We start from the raw sequence: 21,509 nt of genomic DNA, 5'->3' as shown, positions 1-21,509 counted from the left end.
TATGTGACTAATGAATAAATGTAATGACTTTTCTTTGATGAATTAATACCCTTAATATTTACTTACTTTATGAAATCAGCTTAAAGCATCTCATACAATTACGCAGAAACTTATAAACGAAACGATATGAGTGTTGTAAACATATGCATTTAATCTAACTCTAATAAACAAAGGGCATATTGTAGATTTTGTATAAAATGACACGATATGTTTTTGCCTGTGCTTTCATAAATAATATCATACAACATTTGTCAGGTACATTTTTGACGCATTGGGAAAATAATGCATGTAAGTATTTCACGTATGTACTTTAATCATGGTTAAAAATCGTCGAAAACATATTGTGGTTTTGGTTTTCCAACGCTTGTCAATTTCACTGAATGTTTAAACAAACCATACAATTAAAATTAAAGTAGTGTGTAATTATACGAAAACCAAAACTTTATCAAACAACGATCCCCTACTTAAATCGTCACTGTATTGTATTTCCTTGTGGTAAGAGATACTTTGAACAACAATTCATTCTAGATATGTATCACTTAAGAGGAAAGGTCATCTCCGCATTTGCATATACAATGTAACTATAAATACATTTTAAAAAACCCAATCGTTACTGTAAATAAGTATTCAAAATCATAATAAAATCGTGCACTTCTATATTTAATTAAATTAATAACGAACTCTAAGCACTTAAAAGGCCATGTCAGTGTGATATAAAACAATCTTAACAAAAAGGGAAGATTCATATACCTATGTAATATTAGAAAATTAACGTACTTGAACATTTATAATTCTCCATCGGACAATGAGAAGTTTGTTATTGTTTTTAAGTTCTTGCGATACAATATAACAAAATGCATTGAACATAAGATATTATAAGAGGAAACCAAAACATTTATATTGTCAATCAAACTTGACAACGTGGACACACACCCAAATTACACGTGTCACATGCATGTCAAACTTTTTTAAATAATGATAACAAGGCTTGGCTCCATTATGTAGTATCAATGTAATATCGTAAATATATGTTATATGCTTCGTTTGATAATATAGTCGTTAAATGTGATGGTACATAATTATTCAGCTATAAATACACCATGGTAAACCCAGATGTTGCCATATATAACTAGTCTATTTTAAACAGCAGAAGTGTTCATTGAAAATTTAAATAAAAATATACATTTGTAAATAAGAAAAAAATCATACTGGTTGGAGAGAAGACCTTGACACAAAATCACAGATCAGTTTGCAATATGTTAAAGACATTGTGTACAGATTTAGAAACATTTATTCCTTTCATATAATTTTTTGTATGATAGGTACAATTTAATGACAAATTCAAAAATAAAAGTACAAATATATGTTGACGTGTTGGATATTTTTGTAAACTGACAGTTTCCAACTTTCCATGATAAGCGTATATCTAAAAACTGCAAAAAAACAAAAACAACAACACACACACACTTTCGCATGAAAAATAAAAAAGATATGACTGTCACAGCTTTTATTCATAGCTGATGAATTTAGACATAGATAACTTTATCTTTTTATTCTGTTTGAAACAAAAAAATGTCAATATTTTTCAGTGTTATGCAGTACTTCAAAACGAAGATTGGATGTTAAAGTCATAAATATATAGCTATAAATACACCATGATGTGTTACCATAAGATGAGCAGCATTAAGACATTTGTAAAAAGGGAAAGAGAAGAGAAAGAAAATATGAAAATGGATACGGGTACTTCTATGAAGTTCTTAATGAGATACCCAAAACATATTTCTTTTTACTATGATTGTAGACAAGTCAACAACTGAGGTCTCAACTAAACAAAAACAAGACGCTGGTCCATATAAAGGACAAAGTTAACTTTGAGCAAAAGTATAAAATTACTATATAAATAAATTAAAAGAGCTCCACTGAGGTAAAAATGTCTAAGACTTGTTCATTTTGCAAACGTAAAATAATTATTCTGGAAAAAACGCATTGGGGAAATAATCGGAAAATTTGAACACAAGTTAACCTACATTAAATGGTACACAAATTTCAGTTCTTTCATGTAAACAAATACTCAGTGATGTCCTGTGTCTGTCCTGCTTTTATTTTACCAGGTGACAATGCGATTGATAGTTGAAACACTTAATTAAATTACCAGGTGACCATGTGATTGATTGTTTAACAACTATATAACAAAGTATGGTGGCTGATTTACGCCATGTCATATTTTCGCTTTGTTACCTAGGAAATGCGAAAATGCGAAAACACGAACGGACGACGAAGTTCGCTTTTTCGCATATTCGAGGCAACAAAGCGAAAATACGTCAGAAGGAGGGCGAAAATACGACACATAAAATCTGTCGTATAATCGCATTCCATCTGTCGTATTTTCGCTTTTTTCGCATTGTTTCATTTTCGCATTGTCGCATTTTCGCATTGTTAAATTTTTGCATTTTCGCTATGTTACTTTTTCGCATTTTTGCGTTCCGGTTGCACATGCGCATGGAGGCATCAATCTGAAAATACCTAAACGTTACAGCTAATGACATTTTTTGTACCATTAGTTTATTGTTTCCCTGTGTTAAGTACTAAGAGAAACACGTTATAATACAATATGATCTTTATTGAATTTTTTACGAGTTTTAATGGTTCTCCTTTTATTGATATTCGTGCAATATTGGGAAGACGGAATGGCCACAAAGAGATCTTCGTTTTAAAGACTTAATATTTAAAAATGATTTTAAATATTATTATATAAATTTTAAATGAACTTAATCAAACATGCCATCTGACTCTATGTAATCAAATCAAGTATGTCTTAAAAACTCTAGTACTAGAATAACAGACATTATAAAATGTTTTCCTGTGAAAATATACCATCTACGTGAATACAATATATCTTATATAGGAATATTAAATAATATATCATTGTGATCAGATATTTACAAAACTTTAAAATGATGATGATGATGATGATGATGATGATAATAATAATAATAATAATATTAATAATAATAATAATAATAATAATAATAATTAATTGATGTCTCCATGCGCATGTGCAACCGGAACGCGAAAATGCGAAAATGTAACAAAGCGAAAATGCATAAAATGTAACAATGCGAAAATGCGAAATAGCGAAAATGTAACAATGCAAAAAAGCGAAAATACCACAGATGGAATGCGAATAAACGACAGATTTATGTGTCGTATTTTCGCCCTCCTTCTGTCGTATTTTCGCTTTGTTGCCTCGAAAATTCGAAAAAGCGAAAATACGAAGAGACGTCGTCCCTTCGTGCTCGAAGAAGCAAAAATACGACATGGCGTAAATCAGCCACAATAACAAAGCGTATCTCGTGGCATTGCAACAGGAGACAGTCAGTGACTTTTCAAATAACAAGTTTGAAATGCAATTCAACTGTACGCAAATAATAACAAGTTTAATGGATGCATTGCATTCATATATATATTTATCACACAAACCGCGGCGCAGGAGTGTAATAAAGTCTTTTAATACACTTGTTACTATATATAGTAACAAAATTGCCTATGATTTCAAATAACATTTGATGGGAAAATCGCTAAGTATCTGCTTATGTTAAGTTTCTAAAAATAACTTGCAAAAATAAATAATGGGAAACCAAATACTATTAAAGGTTTAGAAAACAAAAATAACTTGCAAAAATGAAAATTTGGGAAACCAAAAAAATAGAATTGAAACACTATTAAAGGTTAAGGAAACAAGAGATGCGCGCATTACTTAGACTATCTGTGAAAACAGAAGGTCCGTTTTTGATTATGTCAGGGCTACAGCCAGGAGAAGTTGTTTCTCAAAAACAAAAATTGTTCGAATCTTTGAAAGGAGGGGATAAACAAGTATGTAAAAATTATATATTCTGTTATAAGCATGAAATGTTTTGCCTTCCAAGTCTGATGCAGGGTCGCAATTTTAAATTAAATATTCTTTAGCTATATAATTAAAACTTTTCAGATAGCTGACTAACATTTACAGCCATATATCGCGGAATGGCAAAAATATAAATAAAACGAGCGAGGCATTCAATAAAGTCTGACCATAAACATATATGTATGAATATCATAATTAAATTTTTCAAATAATAATGGATGCATTGCATTCATATATATATATACGTCATACATGCAATGAATAAATAAAATAATAATAATAATAATAATCGAATGTCATTTTAAGTGGAGGCCCTGATAAGCTTCCGTAATAGCTCACGTAATTCAACAAAGTTTTTTTGCAATGACTAAAAACTTCTACGTATTACGTATTAATCATAACCTCTTCATGGAATGTTTTACATATTACGTATTAATCATAACGTCTTCATGGAATGTTTTTGGTCAAAACAAGAAGAGACAAGTTGACATGACGTGAAACGTTTAGATAAGTGGAGGCCCTGATAAGCTTCCGTAAAGATCATCTAAATAACATTTATTTTATTCATTTAATTAATATTATGCAAATTAAATGATAAATCATTTCAAATTCGCTATCAAATTGTCTTGAAAAGTGTCGTATCAAGAGATGCTTACAATATGTCCAATTGGTTCAAGAACTACGGAAGCTTATCAGGGCCTCCACTCATCTAAAAGTTTCACGTCATGTCAACTTGTTTCTTCTCGTTTTGACCAAATACATTCAATGAAGATGTAATGATTAATACGTAATACATAAAACATTCCGTGAAGACGTTATGAGTTATACGTAAAACGTACAAGTTTTTAATCATTGCAAACAACTTTGTTGAATTACGTGAGCTATTTGTCAATGCGAGTTACGTCTTTGCGTCTTACTAAATATTTCAGCAAAGTCGTGAAATCAAGAAGTTTCGACAGGATTTTTGTCGAAGAGACAAAAGGTTCAAGCAAATCGAGAAAAATGCAGTTGCAATGCCTAAAAGCTTCTCATATTTGTCAGTTAATTTTATTGAGAAAAGCAAAAACATCTTATCAATGCGAATAAAAATAAGTTGACTTTGCGCAAAACATCTCACCGACTGTAGGCCCTAATACGCTTCCGTAAAGAACAACTCAAATTAATACGGCAAAGCGTAAGGTTTTCTGTCAACCCTTTTAACTTTAATTATGGTAACAATATAAAAAGATTGAGTCTACAAAACACTGTTTAAGTTAAGTTAAGGTCGTTTTGTAAAATAATGATGAACAGAACGCGAGTAAACGTTCACTAACATATGGTGGCATATTTCTGCCAACAGATAACCATATAACTAACTAGTTAGTTAGTTAAGAGGTTAACTAGTTACGTAACTAGTGAACCTCTTAATATTTAACTGATAAAACAATGAAAGAATGGCAGTTGTAGGCACTAGCATGCATTTATTTCCCGTTATGATCTTTTGTTAATGGAAAAAAATTAACTAGTTACGTAACTAGTAAACCACATAACTAACTAGTTAATTAACCCATTACTTCATGAGCATTTTGTGAAAAATGGCTGTTTTCATTGAAAAGTCTCCCGTTACAAGTTCAAATTGCTATAATACTATAAAAACTGCTTCAACACTAATCAAACTTGGCACAAATGTTGACTGGACCATTGCCCTTGCAACAACATGCTCAGGCTTAAATTTTCTGTTACCATGGCAACGAGGGGACATCTCAAAATTGCCAAAAATCACTATTTTGCGTTGATTTTTTCCATCATAATTGATTTCAAAGTGCTGCAACTTCTCAATGGATTGAGATAGAGTCAAATGCTTTTCAGCGTTGGTTACACGTTACCTTATGATCAATCTGAGGTCATTTATAGCCTCTCACAAGTCCAAAATTTTCTTGGCGATGAGGGGGACTCCGCCCCCTTCAAACCCCCCCAAACAGAAGGGGGCACATCCCCCTTCTGGCAACCCCCTGATGTATCTTTTGGTTGGGGGCCGCGCCGAAAAAGTGGTCACTTTTTTTAACAACATTTCTCAAACAAAAACAAGTGTTGGGGGCCTAAATAAGGCATTTTTTCACCATTTGAGACAACGAAAAGGGGGGGGGGGGTGAAAAAGGCGTTAAAAGGCGTGTATATGAAGTAATGGGTTAAGAGATTAACTAGTTACGTTTAACTAGTTACGTAACTAGTTAACCTCTTAATTAATTAGTAAGTTATCTGGTTATCTGGTGGCAGAAATTTTCCACCTTACTAACAACAGAATGTTTTAAGTTAGATTATCAAGTTTTCATGACATTTGAATAAGGCATGTTGTAACGTTATGCACAGTTAGATTAGGTTTCCATTGTTGCTGAAAAATACGGAATGTTAATGGTAACATTTGCCCGCTTTTCTTTTGATACAGATAAATGATTTTATTAATTTATTAATAGGTGCGCAACAATGAAGATGGTTACGTACACAAGTTAGACGACTTAAAACGCTTACAAAGGTTTCTCATTATGGGAACTGAAGGCGGGAGTTATTACGCGAAAGAACAAACATTAACACGGGAAAACATCGAATGTCTCGACAGGTATTATACTCATCTTCACTTATGCTACATAATTATACTTTACGAAATTTTTAAAATGAGTTCAAATATGCCTGAAAAATCTATCCTCTATCCCCCAAAATTTATGCTATATCAATACGGAATATGTCATTTGTCTAATTCTGTCATCTACCTGAATGACTGTATGCATTATCAATATTGCTAATTAATACAAATAAACCGATAGTATATACTATATGTCAGTGAGAGTCAGTGAGATTTATAATAATTCATTTAATTTAAGTGAAAGTCTATTGTTCATTGTATGTTCATAATTATATTTGTTACTTATCTCACTGTTAACAAAAATTAGATTTTTTTTTAAAAAGTTATTATGATGCAAACTTCGTTAACATGTTTTATGACATTGCTTTTTGAAATGTTTAAACCCGATTAAACAAAGAATTTTCCATTATTTTATTAATATCACCTTTTTCTATTTCAAGGCATTTTGACTAACAAGAGCCAGCTGGGTGATTTCTTTTTAAATTTTGTGTATTTAGAAAAGCCTTGAAGTTTCATTACATAAGACTGAATTTATGCGCATTTTTACTAAGCCATTACTATAAGCTATTATTGCAGTTTTGCATGCTAGATTAAAAGCAATAAAATAGGAGTATCCGTGACCGGGTGGTTACTTCGTTGACTTTAAACCTCTTGGCCCTCTTGGCTTTTGGCTCGAATCTCGCTAAGGACTTTGGAATATTACATGCAAGGAAGTTATCCATCAAGATAATTAGAACGTCGGCGCATCTAGTATTAAAGTGTCCGCTTATGCCTGAAATAAGCCATGCAGACCGTCTGAGGTTTCGTCATGTACATTTTATCAATTTCTTAATTGTTCTCGTATCTCAAATATTATTGTTCAATGAATATCACACATGCTTACATTGATGTCTCGGTGAATGAATGTCAGGTATAAGTTTAACACTGTTATTGTTTTCTGCAGACTAATAAAAGATGGTAAAGGTCTACAAGCCGTTAATGAGATAAAAGAGGTCAGTGTTAACAGACGTAACGTAAAGCAGAATTCTGTATTACTTGCATACTCGATATGTGCAAGAAATAACGATAAGGACACAAAAAGAGCCGCATACGCCGTAATATCCGAAGTGTGCCGAATACCAACACATTTGTTCATGTTTGTCAAATTCTGTGAACAAGAAAGCAAGAATGACATAAAGGATGCAGGTATGGTACTGAACAAGACACACTTTGTTTTTCTACTCACATTACGGCTATCTAAATAGGGGAAATAGTTTGCATGCCAATGGCAAAAAGGCGTGATAATTCAATATTGAAATAATAAAGCATTTAATGCCTCACATGCTTTACATTTTTGTATATAATTCTGATATTTAACTGTTGGATTTGATATAAATTCTACAATTTTGTTTTTAATTTCAGTCTTTGTGGGATCAGGATGGGGCAGAGCACATAAGAGAGCTATCAGTAAATGGTACACAAACTTTGTAAATCAGCCCGAAAAACTGGCTCGTTTGGTCTCAAAGTTTAAAAATCGGGAAGGTTGGACTCATAAAGATTTGTTAAGGGTATCACACACAAGTACTCGAGACAGATCAGTTGGCTTTATTTTAAGGTACATGTAGTTCTATACTTGTTGATTTCTGACAGATGATATTAGATTATTTCATTATGTGATAATGTCAAAATAGTTTAGCGCATATTTACAGTTCATTTGTTACTAAAGTAAATATTCAATCGAGGTTAACACATTAAAAGAAGTAGAAGAAGTAAAAATAACAAGATCAAAATATTGATGCAGAAACATTGAGATTTGAACAATTGCGCTGACAATTTCTAAAATCATGCAAAACTTGTTGTGCACTTTCATATGAAAATTGTAAAGGAATGGTGATATGATTTGTGAAACGATTTTGATCGGATAATAGTACCAGATTTATTAGACTCCTGTATTTTTTCTATTTATCTGCATTATAGGTTCATTGTCAGAGGATTGGAAAAGGCGCGTGAAATGTATATTGACAATGCAATGGACACGGACAATGATACTATCTCACAACTTGACAGACTTGACAAACTATTCACAGCTTTTGAAAAGGCATCCAACTGTTCAGACGTGCAGGAACTTTGTTCTTTGGTCCGGGAATACGAGCTCACATGGGAACAGTGTAATTCCGCCTTGTTGAAGAGTAAAGAGGTCTGGATGGCTTTATTGCCTCATATGCCGATAGAAGCAGCCGTACGGAATCTTGGAAGAATGACAAGTTATGGACTGTTTACTGATAAAAGTGACAGCGAAAAACTTGTAATTATTTTAATTTTTTTAACAGTTAAGAGATGTTGTACACTAAACCTTTAGATATATTAAAACTGTTTTGTCAAATTGTAAAAATAGTCATTGGTTGTTCTTATTCGATGTTTAATATTTATTTAGAATAAAATTGATCAAATGCGATTTTCTTTCATAACAAGACACATTATCAAGTATATAAAACAAAAAGGATATATCACAATGGGCATAAATATAACACAGTTATATAAATTTGTGCTATAACATTTATGTTTTAAATATTTTAGATCCTAGAAAAGATTCTATCAATAGGTACTTTGGATGAAAGCGTTGCCCGCACAGAAAGTAAGATAGACACCGATGATTCTGAGGCCAAAGGGGATCAGAGCAGAGTTAAAGCTAAAAGGAAAAACTTGCTGCATCCGTTCAAAATATTATTGGCAATAATTACCTACAAAGCAGGTAAATTTTTATTTTGTTATAACTTATTATGTACACTTTTGCTAGATATAACACAAGCAGTATAAAACGCAATTGTTTATCTTCCATTACCCAATTTTACAAATACATGTGTATCACACACTTAATACACGGAAAACTAACATTCTTCTAGTTGCGTGTTTTGAAAGCTATATGAGATGTTATTTTTAATTGATTTAGAGGCTTTGTAATATGGTCATGCATTATTTCAACGCAATGGCGATTTTTGCCTTTTTACATTTGACTGTTATCATTGTTTAATTACGTATCTATGACACCTCACATGTTATTGGTTATTTAGGGAAAGGTGACAAAGGAAGTCTCAAGTGGATTCCAAACAAGAACATAATCATGGCATTGGATACAGCCTTTTATCAGGCCTTTGAAGGTGTTGAGCCCACGGGCAAGAAATTTTACCTTGGTGTAGATGTTAGTGGATCTATGTCACAAGGAGTTTTAGGAATTGAGTATGTCAAAATTACAATCTTGTACCAATACTTATCTAAATATGTGATTTGGCTTTACTATTTAAGTAGTTTTTTTGTAGCTTCATAAAACAATCGTTCTTTCAATGTTTTATACGAGGTCGAAAAATATCAACATCTATTTAATTAGTTAGAACAAACAATGTGAATAAATATAGAAAAGTATCTTAAGCGCTTGGACTAGTTTCCAAAATCACGTAAAATAATCTTATATGTATTTAGCCCAAAACAGAAATTCACCGCAACAATAGCGTTTTCCACCGATTCTCCACTCCCTTAAAAACGTTTCATATAGTTTCTCAATTGTTAACATAGACAAAGAAGGAAAATTTAAATTATTGAACAGAATTTTTTTTAACTTAGCATTTTCTAAAATATCAAAATTGAATCATTTGTTTGAGGAAAAATGGGTCGTCCACGATCATACTTTTTGAGTTATATGCCTTTAAAATGATTGTTTTAGGCACTTTTTTATAGGTTTGTTTCAAGTATGATTCTCTTTAATCATGCAACGTTAAAAACATTCTGTTCGCTAGTTAATTCATTTGATCTTTGTCTAACATAAAAGATAAAGAAACTATAGAAAACGTCCTAACAAGGACAGTTTTTATTTTGACATCGGTAGAGTTTATTTCTGTCCTTTTCATTTCTCTTCGTTATTTTATCAGGAATATGACGTGCGCAACAGCTGCAGCGGCCATGATGATGGTCACGGCCAGGACAGAACAGAATTGTATTATTAAAGGTAAAGTATTTGAATAGTTTAATTCAATATGTTTCCATGTTTCATATGTGTAAGAATTGTCTATGAGATCATTTTAAAATATGAAGTTTGGGGAACTTGTACGCTACTATTTATATGCACAAACCAAAAGTTTAAATCCCGTCGAAGAAACCATGATGAATAGCAATATGAATGACGTGGGTGATTATATAATAATGTAGCATAAGACATATGTCACGTAATAATCTTAGAATGCCTCGCTCCATTTAAAGATATAGTTAGATTTGATGATAAAATAATATTCGAATATCGAATACATTCGTCAGGAACCTCGATCAATGATGTAATGAACACCTAAATAAATCAGAAATTTATTCTCTAAAAGGAGAAATCATTATATTTTATATAGTTTGTTCTTTAAAAAAAAAACAACAAAAAAAAACATGATTAATGCGCTTAATTTCCTATTTACATTTTTACTAGTTTGTAAGTTATAGTACACGAAGAACCAATATTTATACCTAGAGAACATATATAAATAGTCTATTAACACAACAGAGTTTATTAAGACGAAATCACATGCAAGTGAAAGCATGTCCCTACTAATTGCTTCAACATTGCAAAAATGTCTTTGTACCTAAATTTCTTCATGTACTGCAAAATTAATTATAGTATTAAATATACCATTTATACCAAAGAATGGAAGAAAGGGTTTTGATTTAATGTATAATTATTTTGTAACGTTTTGAAAGTATGTATTTATATTGCTATGATTCGTTTTAAAGGCTTCAGTTATGATATGAGAAATATTGGCATAAAGCCAACAGATAGCCTTGCAGAAGTTGAGAAGAAAATGAATGTTATACCTATGGGGTCAACAGATTGTGCGAAACCAATGCTCGATGCCATGGAAAATAAAATTAAAGACATTGATGTGTTTGTGATTTACACAGACAACGAAACATGGTATTTGACTTAAACCTACTATAATATTTGATATCGAAGATAAGTAAATAAGTCGAAATATTGACAATAAAGAATTAAAAAGTCATCTATCAATGATTCAGTTTAATATCTTTTTGTTATTCAGATGGGACAAATAATTTACCTCTTGACATATATTACAGTAACTTTATTATGAATGATTTTTTATAGTGCCATGATAATTGTAATCGTCAACATTATTGTTAATTTCCTGGAAATTAAACTTAAATAATGCATGAAAGATCCAACCATACATTCCTTAACAAAATAGACATCCATTTTGTTATATTTTGCTTGATTCGTTTACAATATTTTACCTGAATTAAAAAAATCAAATTTATAGGTTCGGCCGAATTCATCCATGTGAAGCTATCAGACAGTACAGGAAGTACTCCGAGAGACCGAATGCCAAGCTGGTTGTTGTTGGAATGTGTGCCACAGAGTTCACTATTGCCGACCAAGACGACCAGAACATGATTGACGTAGTAGGCTTTGACTCTGCTGCACCAAGACTTCTTTCAGAATTTGCATTGGACAGAATATAAAAAACTGCACATTATACATATATTTTTAAATGATTATTAAATGAATCACATTCTATGTCAAATAGGTTAGTAGTTGACCATGTGTTCATTTTGCGGCATATAAAAAACTTTACTTAAGAAGGAGCGATATGTAAATAAGTTTACTAGGAAGAAGTATGAAAAAGAAAAATGAAATGCAATGAAAATGAGGAACAATATACTTTTTGTAGTATTACGATACACTCTATACTGAAGAAATGTTTGAAAATACGTATGCTGTAAGTTAATGCTGTTAATATCTTAAAATTGAACTTGTCACGTGTGTTAAAATGGGGATGCCAATAAATTACCTTAAAGTTTATAGATCTTGATAAGTCTACTTATTCAAGATCACTCAATGAATCTTTTACTGTAGAAAATGTTAATGACTATTCTGATTTCAAATCGTTTAAAGAATTAGTGGTTATTAAATATAAGTTTGAATATAGAAATCAACTCCAGTTTCAATTTAAAAATGTAATTATTTTATTTGAAAAATATACAACGTTTCGTCTCAAAAGTCTTCATCAGGTATGGTTATTAAATCAAAGTTGCATAACTCGATAAATAAATACTGGGTATTACAGCTTATTCTAAGATCAGGTTTTTCTATAAAAAAAGTAAAAAAATATTATAAATAGATGTACATTAATTAAAAGTAGTTCCACGTTAGATTAACTTAAACTAACAATATCATTTGTTGTTAAATAACTATATTTTTGATGTTTTGTTTTGTTGATGTTGCATACCATATACATTTGTATATATGTTTTGAATAAAAGTCCTCCACTGTATGAAAAAATGTTTAATTACTTTATTTACATGTAAATACTTTTTTGAAGAACATTTTGCCATAAATATAATAGCATAATAATTTGTAAATATATGCTTTAGCTAATTGTCTTGAACATAAGAAAAATATAAATTGTAATATGTTGCATTGATTGTGTAAATAAATACTTTACATCGTGTACATATTTGTTTTTTCTTTGTTAACTATAAAATATGAAAAACAAGATCAACAAGGAAGCACGGCATTCAATGACCCCAACAAAGGACGTCAAACAGGACAGAGTACACTTTCTTTTCTCTCTTTCATACATACTATGCACTTAATAGTACTATCAGTTTTTCTTAGTACTCATTTTCTTCTTTCAAAATCTTTTATAAAAAGATCTTAACATACAAATATACTTGTCATAATCTGATAACATTGATTTGACATTATTTTTTATGTATTCATTACATGTACTATGATTTGAATGTTTGTATATTTTGATTGAAAAATAAAAGAGAAAAAAAGGACAGAGTACACGGGCAAAATCATAGAAACCTACTGTGTAAGCAAAGATGAAAACTGATTAATGAAAATCAATTAAAATACATACAAAAGGACAAGGGCGGTGCAAGTGAAATAATTTTAAATGATCGGCAGTTTTTTTCTGTATTCAGATGGACATTGTCTCTCAAGTGCATGTATGTTTCTAAATAGCTTTCATGAAACGTTCATTCTTGACAAAATGTTCTTGAGCAAAATGACGAATGTGCACGAGCAACTTCCAAATTTAAACAAATTTAAATTATTATCCCGCTATTTCAGAGCGTTACAAGGAAAACGCTGAGTTATAACAGGCACAATTACAAATTCAGGATTTTAATACGGAGTTACAAAGGCAAAATTTACACGGACAGAACAAATTACCTTGCCTATATTTTTTTCAAACGGCCCGCATATTAAAGTAGTCGATAATGTTGATTAAAACAATCGCAACTTTTCGGCCCTTTCCGACACAATAGTATGAATGAATACACAGAACGGATACGGTATTTCGGTGTAACCTACGGTTAAAAAACTAAACATGTAAACAAATAGTAATTTAATACTGGAAGTTTTTGACAAGTTTATTTCCAATATATCAAGTAAACGTCCCCATAAAATAAGTGAATTCATACATAAAAAAGTAAACAATATATTATTTATATATTTATCATAATGGTTGTAAAAACCGAAATTACAAAATGCAAACCAGTTGACATTAAGTCGGATTTGTTTAAAATTGTACATCAGTGGGCAAAATTATTAAAAAGTGTTGTTAGACATATTTTAAACCATAATTGTACCGAAACACTTTATGTTCCTTTGTATGTTAAATATATCCATTCGTTTTACATTACACTATGTTTCTGTTTACATGTAGAACGACTTTCAATCCGATAGCCGAGGACGTTCCGATTGTGTTTAAAACAGCTATCGATTTACAAATGAAAATTAAATTTTGATTAATAAAGCATCTTATAATAGGATTATAATGGCTGGAATTCAAGAGGGAAACGTGGTGCCTCAGAATGAGAGATTGTTTGAATCGAGGAGTAATCCACAGGTGTGTAAACTTTAAATGAGTATATAAAATCGAAAATAGACTTAAACTAAATTTTCTAGTTTTATTTCCATCTTTAAATATTTGCTCAAATTATCATGAAAATATAAAAAAGGTAAAATATTTGGTTTATTTTTTCAAACACCAATAAATTTGCAATATTTACTGACCTACATTACCATTTAACAAAAAATGTACTTTCGTTTTCGAATCCGTGTCAAAACATGTTTAAATCTGAAACAATTTCCAAACATGACAGAATATGTTAAATTGTATGTTTATTCGCATTATAAGTTATCATTAAAATATATGCATTCATTTCTTATTGAAACTTTATCGAAAATAAATATCTAATTACCTCCTATTCTTTACATAAAATGTGAATTTGGTAATATCTTTACAATTAATGCTTTTTTGAACTTACAATATTGATTAATCTTCATTTGAGCATCATATTTATGATATAAAACCATAAAAATTAAAGTTACAGGATCTTTCGAGGCACATTTTGCCTCGGAATAACATTTTTATATTCTTTAGAAATGACAACGTGTGTTTAATATTGTTGAAATAGCATATTAAGTGTATGTTAGATGTTTTACAGCTTAAAAATGTAGCGCTGAATGTGTAGTAATGTGTTGTTAAGGTAGCAAAATGTAAACAAAGTTGTATTGTGACGTCCGTACACAATACTAATTCACTATGACTATACTATCAGAACTGAAGATGCAAACGTTTATGTATATACCAAATGAGTATGAATTTGGAAACTGTAAAAATAAATCAAGAAATTAACAGATTTAATTATCTTTAGAAAGAAAAATGATCATAGTATGTTTATAGCATGATTTGTCTCTAAATCGCAAGGTAGTGCTGAAACAGAAAAATCAAACAATGTGTATGTCCTTTTTTATTGAACATCATTTGTTGTTCGCTATCAGTTTCTCTACTTGTTATAGGGTTTGTAAGCGAACAGCAAGGATCCTGGTCAGACTGCATGGATGCGCAGGCTGGTCTGGATCCATGCTGGTCGCAAACGCACTATGTTGGTTTTGTCATGGCGAGGCTTATATACTTTAATAGCTCATATGGGTAATACTGATGGTGGTTCAATAGATTGTTTAATAAAAAAAACGTTTTGGTTTGATACCGAGTGGAGCAAATTGTTTAGCCTAATCATTTGATCATACGTATTTAATACTGTATTGTAACTGTATTGTAACTTGTTTTCAGATTCCGAACAATGTTGGAGGTTTTGAATACAAACTTGATGACATGAAACATTTACACAGATTTCTTATCATTGGGTCTGATCGCACACATTATGCCATAAGAAAGGAGCTAGAAATTGAAAACAAAAACACGATTAAAAGGTATGAATGCTTTTGTTTTTTTTAATAATATGCCACAAACAGAAGAGTTTGACAAGACTTATTATTTTTTTATCTGTTTCAGGATTGAAAAATGTGTTTAGGTAAGTCAGTTTCGGCAGATAATATAGAACAGTTTCGTTCATATCGATGCCATGAGTATAATCACCGCTTTACTCATATTATGAAATTCTCTTAACATAATTGCTAGAGATATAAAATATGTAAATTTTAATAAATTGGTGCTCTGTTGTGGAAAGACAAGAAATGAAAAACGTTTGTCTTATATTGCTTTTTTATTGCTTTGTACATATAAAAAATTTAATCAAAATTTCCCTATTCACTGCAAAATGTTTAATATATAAATTTTGCATGCTTATGTTATTAGCCGACTTTTTTATTAAATATATTTTACTTTTGGTGTTGGAACGTTTTCAGACTGATACGAGAAAATAACGGGGCGGAAGTTGTCAAAACAATCAAGGAAATCAGCAAAAGTAGGAGAAATGTACGTCAAGATGCTCTCTTGTTCGCATTCGCCGTTTGTGCGAGGTCAAACGACACGAGTACTAAACGTGCAGCATATGCAGCACTGTCAGACGTCTGTCGAATACCAACACACCTTTTTATGTTTATTAACTACTGCGAGGAAGTGAGCAGCGAGGAACCGTCAGACACTACAGAAGAAAGAGAAGCCGGTTTGTATGCTATTATTTCTTTAATCAAAGCATGAACGATAGGATAGTATGTCAAATTGCAAATAATGGGATTTTTTAAAAACTATTATTTCAATTTAGCAGTTGTGACAGAAACTTTATTTTAGATAAAAATCCACAAGCACTGATTATAAAGATTCTACCAGATGATTTGATTCGGATTCAACAGTTACTATTTCCTATTTTATGTTTGTTAGTGTCTTACTTTCTGTATCCAATAAGGGAAAGTAGTAAGCTATTATGATATCTTTGTAGCATGTGTTGCGAAATACATGATTATTATTTTTGAATGTATTGTTTTTGTCTGAAAGGAACCACCGGATGGGGAAGGGCACATAAGCGAGCAATACAATCCTGGTATACAAAGTTTGAGCAGACTCCTGAAATACTAGCTCGGCTTATAAGAAAATACGGTAAAGGCGACAAATGGAAACATAAAGATGTCATTAGGTTGTGCCATGCAAAAACGGATGACAATGTTATGAAGTTCATATTCAGGTACAAACGACATAAAACATTTAAACTTAATTCTGCTTCTTTGAAATAGTAAAATAACTTAATGTTTTTCATAGATTAAAGCATAACGGCCTTTCTTCTGTTTGTACCTCTAAAGACGTAACGTTACGTCGGTGCATGGAACTAAATCCAATCCTGTATTCATGTTCACAATCGTACTTTCTCATGTCTATCATATGGAACTGCAAAGGATTAAAACAAATACGAAAATCTCGCGCTGAGATGTTTCGGATAGATGATCGATTTTCTTTGATGTAAATAGTGTACCTGAAGAAACGTGAATATTTAAGTATATGATAATTTTGGGCACTCAACATTGATTATTTTCTTTCAAGTTAGCAGAGACAGATAATCTGAAAAGGGTCGTCTTATCTTGACTACCTACACAAGTAAAGAGACAAAACCACATTTTTGGGGACAGTTACACTATAAACATTAATTTGTATATCTATCATTTATTAACAATCATTTTTTATATAAATACATTTTTATTTCAGCTATATAATCAAAGGGTACCAAAAATCTATGACCGAGTTTTATCAAATCATTTTGGAAGCCTCAGATGAGGAAAAGGCTAAGCTGGAAAATATACGCGATTTGATTACAGTTTATGACGATGCCTCTCGGTGTCAAAATGTTCAACAACTCTGCCATATGATTAGAGAACATAAACTTGCATGGGAGCACTGCAACCAAACGCTCATTAAAAACAGAGATGTATGGCATAACCTCCTTCCTCATATGCCTATAGAGGCCTTAGTTCGGAATCTTAGCCGAATGACAAAGTATGGATTACTTACAGAAAATAGCGAAGATGAACAAATGGTAAACTGAGATGGTTCCTTACCTATCTGTTTTCCTTTCGAATATTTTATTCAATGCTTAATATACATTAAGTGTTATTTTATGTGGGGTATTGTGTGCAGCTTTTTTCAATGTCGATAGAACATAAACCATTACTTTTTTCTTATATGTATTGAGATACAAAACAGAGTGCCTGTAACAGGTCGAACAAATTGTAACAAAGAACAACCCTAGATATAATAAGGAAGAATCAAATATTAATATGGTTTAAAATCTTCTATATACTACTTGTATAACAAAGGTATGATTATTTCAGTTGCAATATTAAAATACAAACATGATTATTGTCAAAGTAATGAGGTACAATGTGTATTTGATTTCAATTCAAATGATTTTGATAAAAAATTGTCTCCCACAAAGGTACTTGATAAGATAAGATCTATCAACATTCCATGCGACCCTAATAGCAGTCAGGAACTTCATGGAGGACCATTATCTGTTGATGAGGAAATGGAGGATGAACATCCATGGGGAATGGGAATGAGTTGCAAAAACTACCTTCATCCGCTGAAATTGCTTACTGCATGGCAAGCCTACAAAACAGGTTTATTTTTTCAAATAATCTTTAAAAGATTTTATGGCAAACATTTATTTTTTGTGTTTAGAAAGAGTTATGCAAATCTGAGAAATATATACTAACGTATTCATTTGGACAGTATAATTAACACAAGAAACATGTGCATGACAATAAATCTAAAATATTTTTTCATGTACATGATTATGTTTTACAAATAAACAACTATAGAATCAGAAACACATTCAAATTTATTTGAAATGTTTCAAGTTAATACTGTTTACATCATCCTGTTAAGGGAACGCCTCGAACAAATTGAGACTTTCATGTTACACGTTGGCTTCTTTGACATTAATATTAATAATGAACAGTAATGAAACATAGTTACTAGTAATTGTTTCACTTTAACACATTTATTTTCTTGCATGTACGTATTTAATAATCAATAAATCAGTAGCATATTCCTTTAACAATACAATAGCACTTGCTAGATATTAAATGACGAACACAAACATTTATACGCCATTAACAAAACAGAACAGATATAAAATGTTTTGGTATAGACTATCCAGCATTAGATAAAGTCAATTACGATATACGATATTGTATAACGCAGATAGTTAAATGGAAATGAAGCATGATACTTAAAATGCAAAACTAAGCATCAGTGAAATATAAATAAGACAGGGACGATATTGCAATATTCTTTAATTAAGAGAAAAATAGCACGCTTTAAAATTCACCAATTAATTACAATAAAAAACAAACAAAACAAACAGATGAATTAAATAATTTCAGGACATAGTGAAAGACGTGACAGTCAATGGACACCGAATCAAAAGGTAGTCGACGCTTTAGAAGAGGCATTTTACAAAGCGTATTCTGTTATTGAAAGAACCAATAAAACATTCTACTTAGCAGTCAATACCAGTGTTTCAACAAAGACTTGTATGTATGATAGTAGGTAAGCTATTCAGTTTTAATCACGAGTATACAAATTTTTAAATTGACTTTTTTTAATTAACTACAGCCGGCGCTAAGAAGTATTTTACCAAAAACAGCGGTATGCATTTTTTAAGGCACATTTTGCAGCTTTTTTACTTAAAAACCGCTTATGTGACACGATAAGTTATGTTTTGAACATTCCATTTAGAGTTTCATGTTGAAAGTAATTTGAAACAATCTTTTTTCGCAATTATCAATTACTTTATGAGCGGTATTTTTTCTTAATATTTATGTTATTCATTCCCCATTAGATGATTGTACTCAATCAAATTAAGGGATACAACGATTTTTTTTTCAAAGTATAACACATTCGATGGCTGCTGCTGCAATGCTGATGTTGTTTGCAAGAACGGAGGAAAACTGTATTATAAAATGTATGTTCTTTCATTTTCTGTTAATCAGTATACACACAATAGTCGAATTTGCTTTAATATTGCAGTTTCGTTTGAAATTCACATATAATGACACAAGAAAATGTATCGTTTATGATTTCTTTAAAAGAAAGGTGATTTTACAAAGTATTGCATGCATAGATACATTAATGAATTTCAAAATAAAATGAAAATGGTGATTTAACAATATCCAAAAAGGAAAATATAGCACGATTAAATTATACCATAAGTAAAGGTTTTTGTTTGGAAACTAGGTAATGTATTTAGAGATGATTTTCAATCCAAACCGCAAAAAGCAAAGATGCATCATCAAGTCAATTAAAAAAGCGGCTAATATGAGTGCATTTTTTCATTATAATAAAAAGCTATTATTGACTTATATTTATCTTATTTCATTACAGCATTTGGTGGTGAAAGGGTTGAAGACCTTGGTATTTTGCGAACGGACAAGCTTGAACACGTGGAACAAAAAATTAGAAATGCAAATCACCCACGAGTTAATGACTGTGCACAACCGATAAAAGACGCAATCGAAATGCAAAATACAAACATTGATGTGTTTGTTTACTACACAGATAGTGAAACTTGGTAAGAGTTTTCGTAGACAAATCCAATCAATGCGAGTCCGTGATATTCTTTCATTTGCTTTATCTCATCGTTGCCTTTTAGGAATCTCCAATTTTTCGAATTTAAATCGTAGATAAACTATGGAATATTGTTAGGTTTTGTACCAGATTTTAAAACGTAATTGCCATGTGCGGTTAAAGTTGAAACATATTGTTTGTGTTTTTGTTTTTAGTGGTGGGAATGTGCATCCGTATGAAGCCCTCATACAATACAGAAAACACTCTGGAAATTCAGAAGTTAGACTGGTTGTATGTGCAATGAATGCTACAGATCTCACTTTAGCAGATCAAGAGGACCCTTTAGTGTTGGATATTGTCGGGGTTGACGCCAACACCCCTTGGGTCATATCGGAATTCGCAAAAGGACATATATAAGACAAAGACACATCATAAATCATGGCCTTCTTATATCATATACTGTATATACTTTTAGGTTACTTTCATTGATTATGTTAGTAACAATGTACCCACATTATGAATAGTTTGGCACAAAACCTATGTTATTGTAAAATAAGGTAAAGGACTTCTACTTATTGATTATCTTGTTTTGTGATATATTTGACTGCTGCCATGAATTCCTCGAACGCAATGTAAAGTTCCACATCTTTAATGATATTGCTGTTGAAAACGTTGGATTTCATTAGATTGTGTTTACATTTGTATTATTCATATACACAGCATCGGCAAATTGTAGAATGACTTCTTGATAAGTACTTTGGCTATGTAAAACGGCTATGTACTCCGTGTTCTTGCAACCCTTGAAAGCAGACAAAGCAACTTAATAAAAATCTTGTTTGTACTAATAATTAACTTCCCTAATTGCCATTGTTAATTATATAACATTGATTCATTTAGATTTCTCAACATACCGCTTGATTTGTAGGGTTTGTATATAATACTCAGTGTGTGTTATAACATCTGTAAACAAGGGTTTTTACTATTCCTATATGTACGAAGAACCGGGAACTATATGTTCTTACCACCATTTGGCAATACAACCATAGTATTAAGATTTGTATGAAAACATTTCTTTTTATATTATGCCGTACATGTGAATAAGGGAACAATGAAACGGAATGATAATTAGTCATCGATATCA

General features: G+C 31.2%; 2 protein-coding genes across 2 annotated transcripts; both read left to right on the top strand.

Annotated features, from left to right (window-relative positions):
* Positions 1–3,718: 3,718 nt before the first annotated feature.
* LOC132745929 (RNA-binding protein RO60-like) lies at positions 3,719–12,029 on the top strand. Its single transcript, XM_060734945.1, has 10 exons — positions 3,719–3,873; positions 6,358–6,500; positions 7,468–7,709; positions 7,926–8,118; positions 8,481–8,808; positions 9,081–9,255; positions 9,575–9,740; positions 10,427–10,503; positions 11,268–11,448; positions 11,810–12,029. The coding sequence occupies exons 1-10, from the start codon at positions 3,745–3,747 to the stop codon at positions 12,009–12,011; spliced, it is 1,836 nt and encodes a 611-aa protein (XP_060590928.1). The 5' UTR covers positions 3,719–3,744; the 3' UTR covers positions 12,012–12,029.
* A 2,236-nt stretch (positions 12,030–14,265) lies between these two features.
* Positions 14,266–20,948, top strand: LOC132745928 (RNA-binding protein RO60-like). The gene is made up of 10 exons (XM_060734944.1): positions 14,266–14,410; positions 15,641–15,780; positions 16,216–16,475; positions 16,805–16,991; positions 17,507–17,834; positions 18,234–18,417; positions 19,186–19,351; positions 19,693–19,766; positions 20,186–20,372; positions 20,584–20,948. The coding sequence occupies exons 1-10, from the start codon at positions 14,339–14,341 to the stop codon at positions 20,783–20,785; spliced, it is 1,800 nt and encodes a 599-aa protein (XP_060590927.1). The 5' UTR covers positions 14,266–14,338; the 3' UTR covers positions 20,786–20,948.
* Positions 20,949–21,509: the final 561 nt, after the last annotated feature.

This window comes from Ruditapes philippinarum, unplaced genomic scaffold (genome assembly GCF_026571515.1).
Source record: "Ruditapes philippinarum isolate M1 unplaced genomic scaffold, ASM2657151v2 ctg1847_1_1_1_1, whole genome shotgun sequence".
NCBI lineage: Eukaryota > Metazoa > Mollusca > Bivalvia > Venerida > Veneridae > Ruditapes > Ruditapes philippinarum.
Note: the sequence above shows the minus strand (reverse complement) of the source record. Positions and strands in the feature narration are given on the sequence as shown.

Excerpts from the sequence above, each read along its gene's own strand:
- LOC132745929 (XM_060734945.1), top strand. The coding sequence starts at position 3,745 with ATGCGCGCATTACTTAGACTATCTGTGAAAACAGAAGGTCCGTTTTTG. Across the intron at positions 3,874-6,357 it reads TGAAAGGAGGGGATAAACAA|GTGCGCAACAATGAAGATGG; the intron begins GTATGTAAAAAT and ends ATTTATTAATAG. Across the intron at positions 8,119-8,480 it reads TCAGTTGGCTTTATTTTAAG|GTTCATTGTCAGAGGATTGG; the intron begins GTACATGTAGTT and ends TCTGCATTATAG.
- LOC132745928 (XM_060734944.1), top strand. The coding sequence starts at position 14,339 with ATGGCTGGAATTCAAGAGGGAAACGTGGTGCCTCAGAATGAGAGATTG. Across the intron at positions 16,992-17,506 it reads GTTATGAAGTTCATATTCAG|CTATATAATCAAAGGGTACC; the intron begins GTACAAACGACA and ends TTTTTATTTCAG. Across the intron at positions 18,418-19,185 it reads ATGGCAAGCCTACAAAACAG|GACATAGTGAAAGACGTGAC; the intron begins GTTTATTTTTTC and ends AAATAATTTCAG.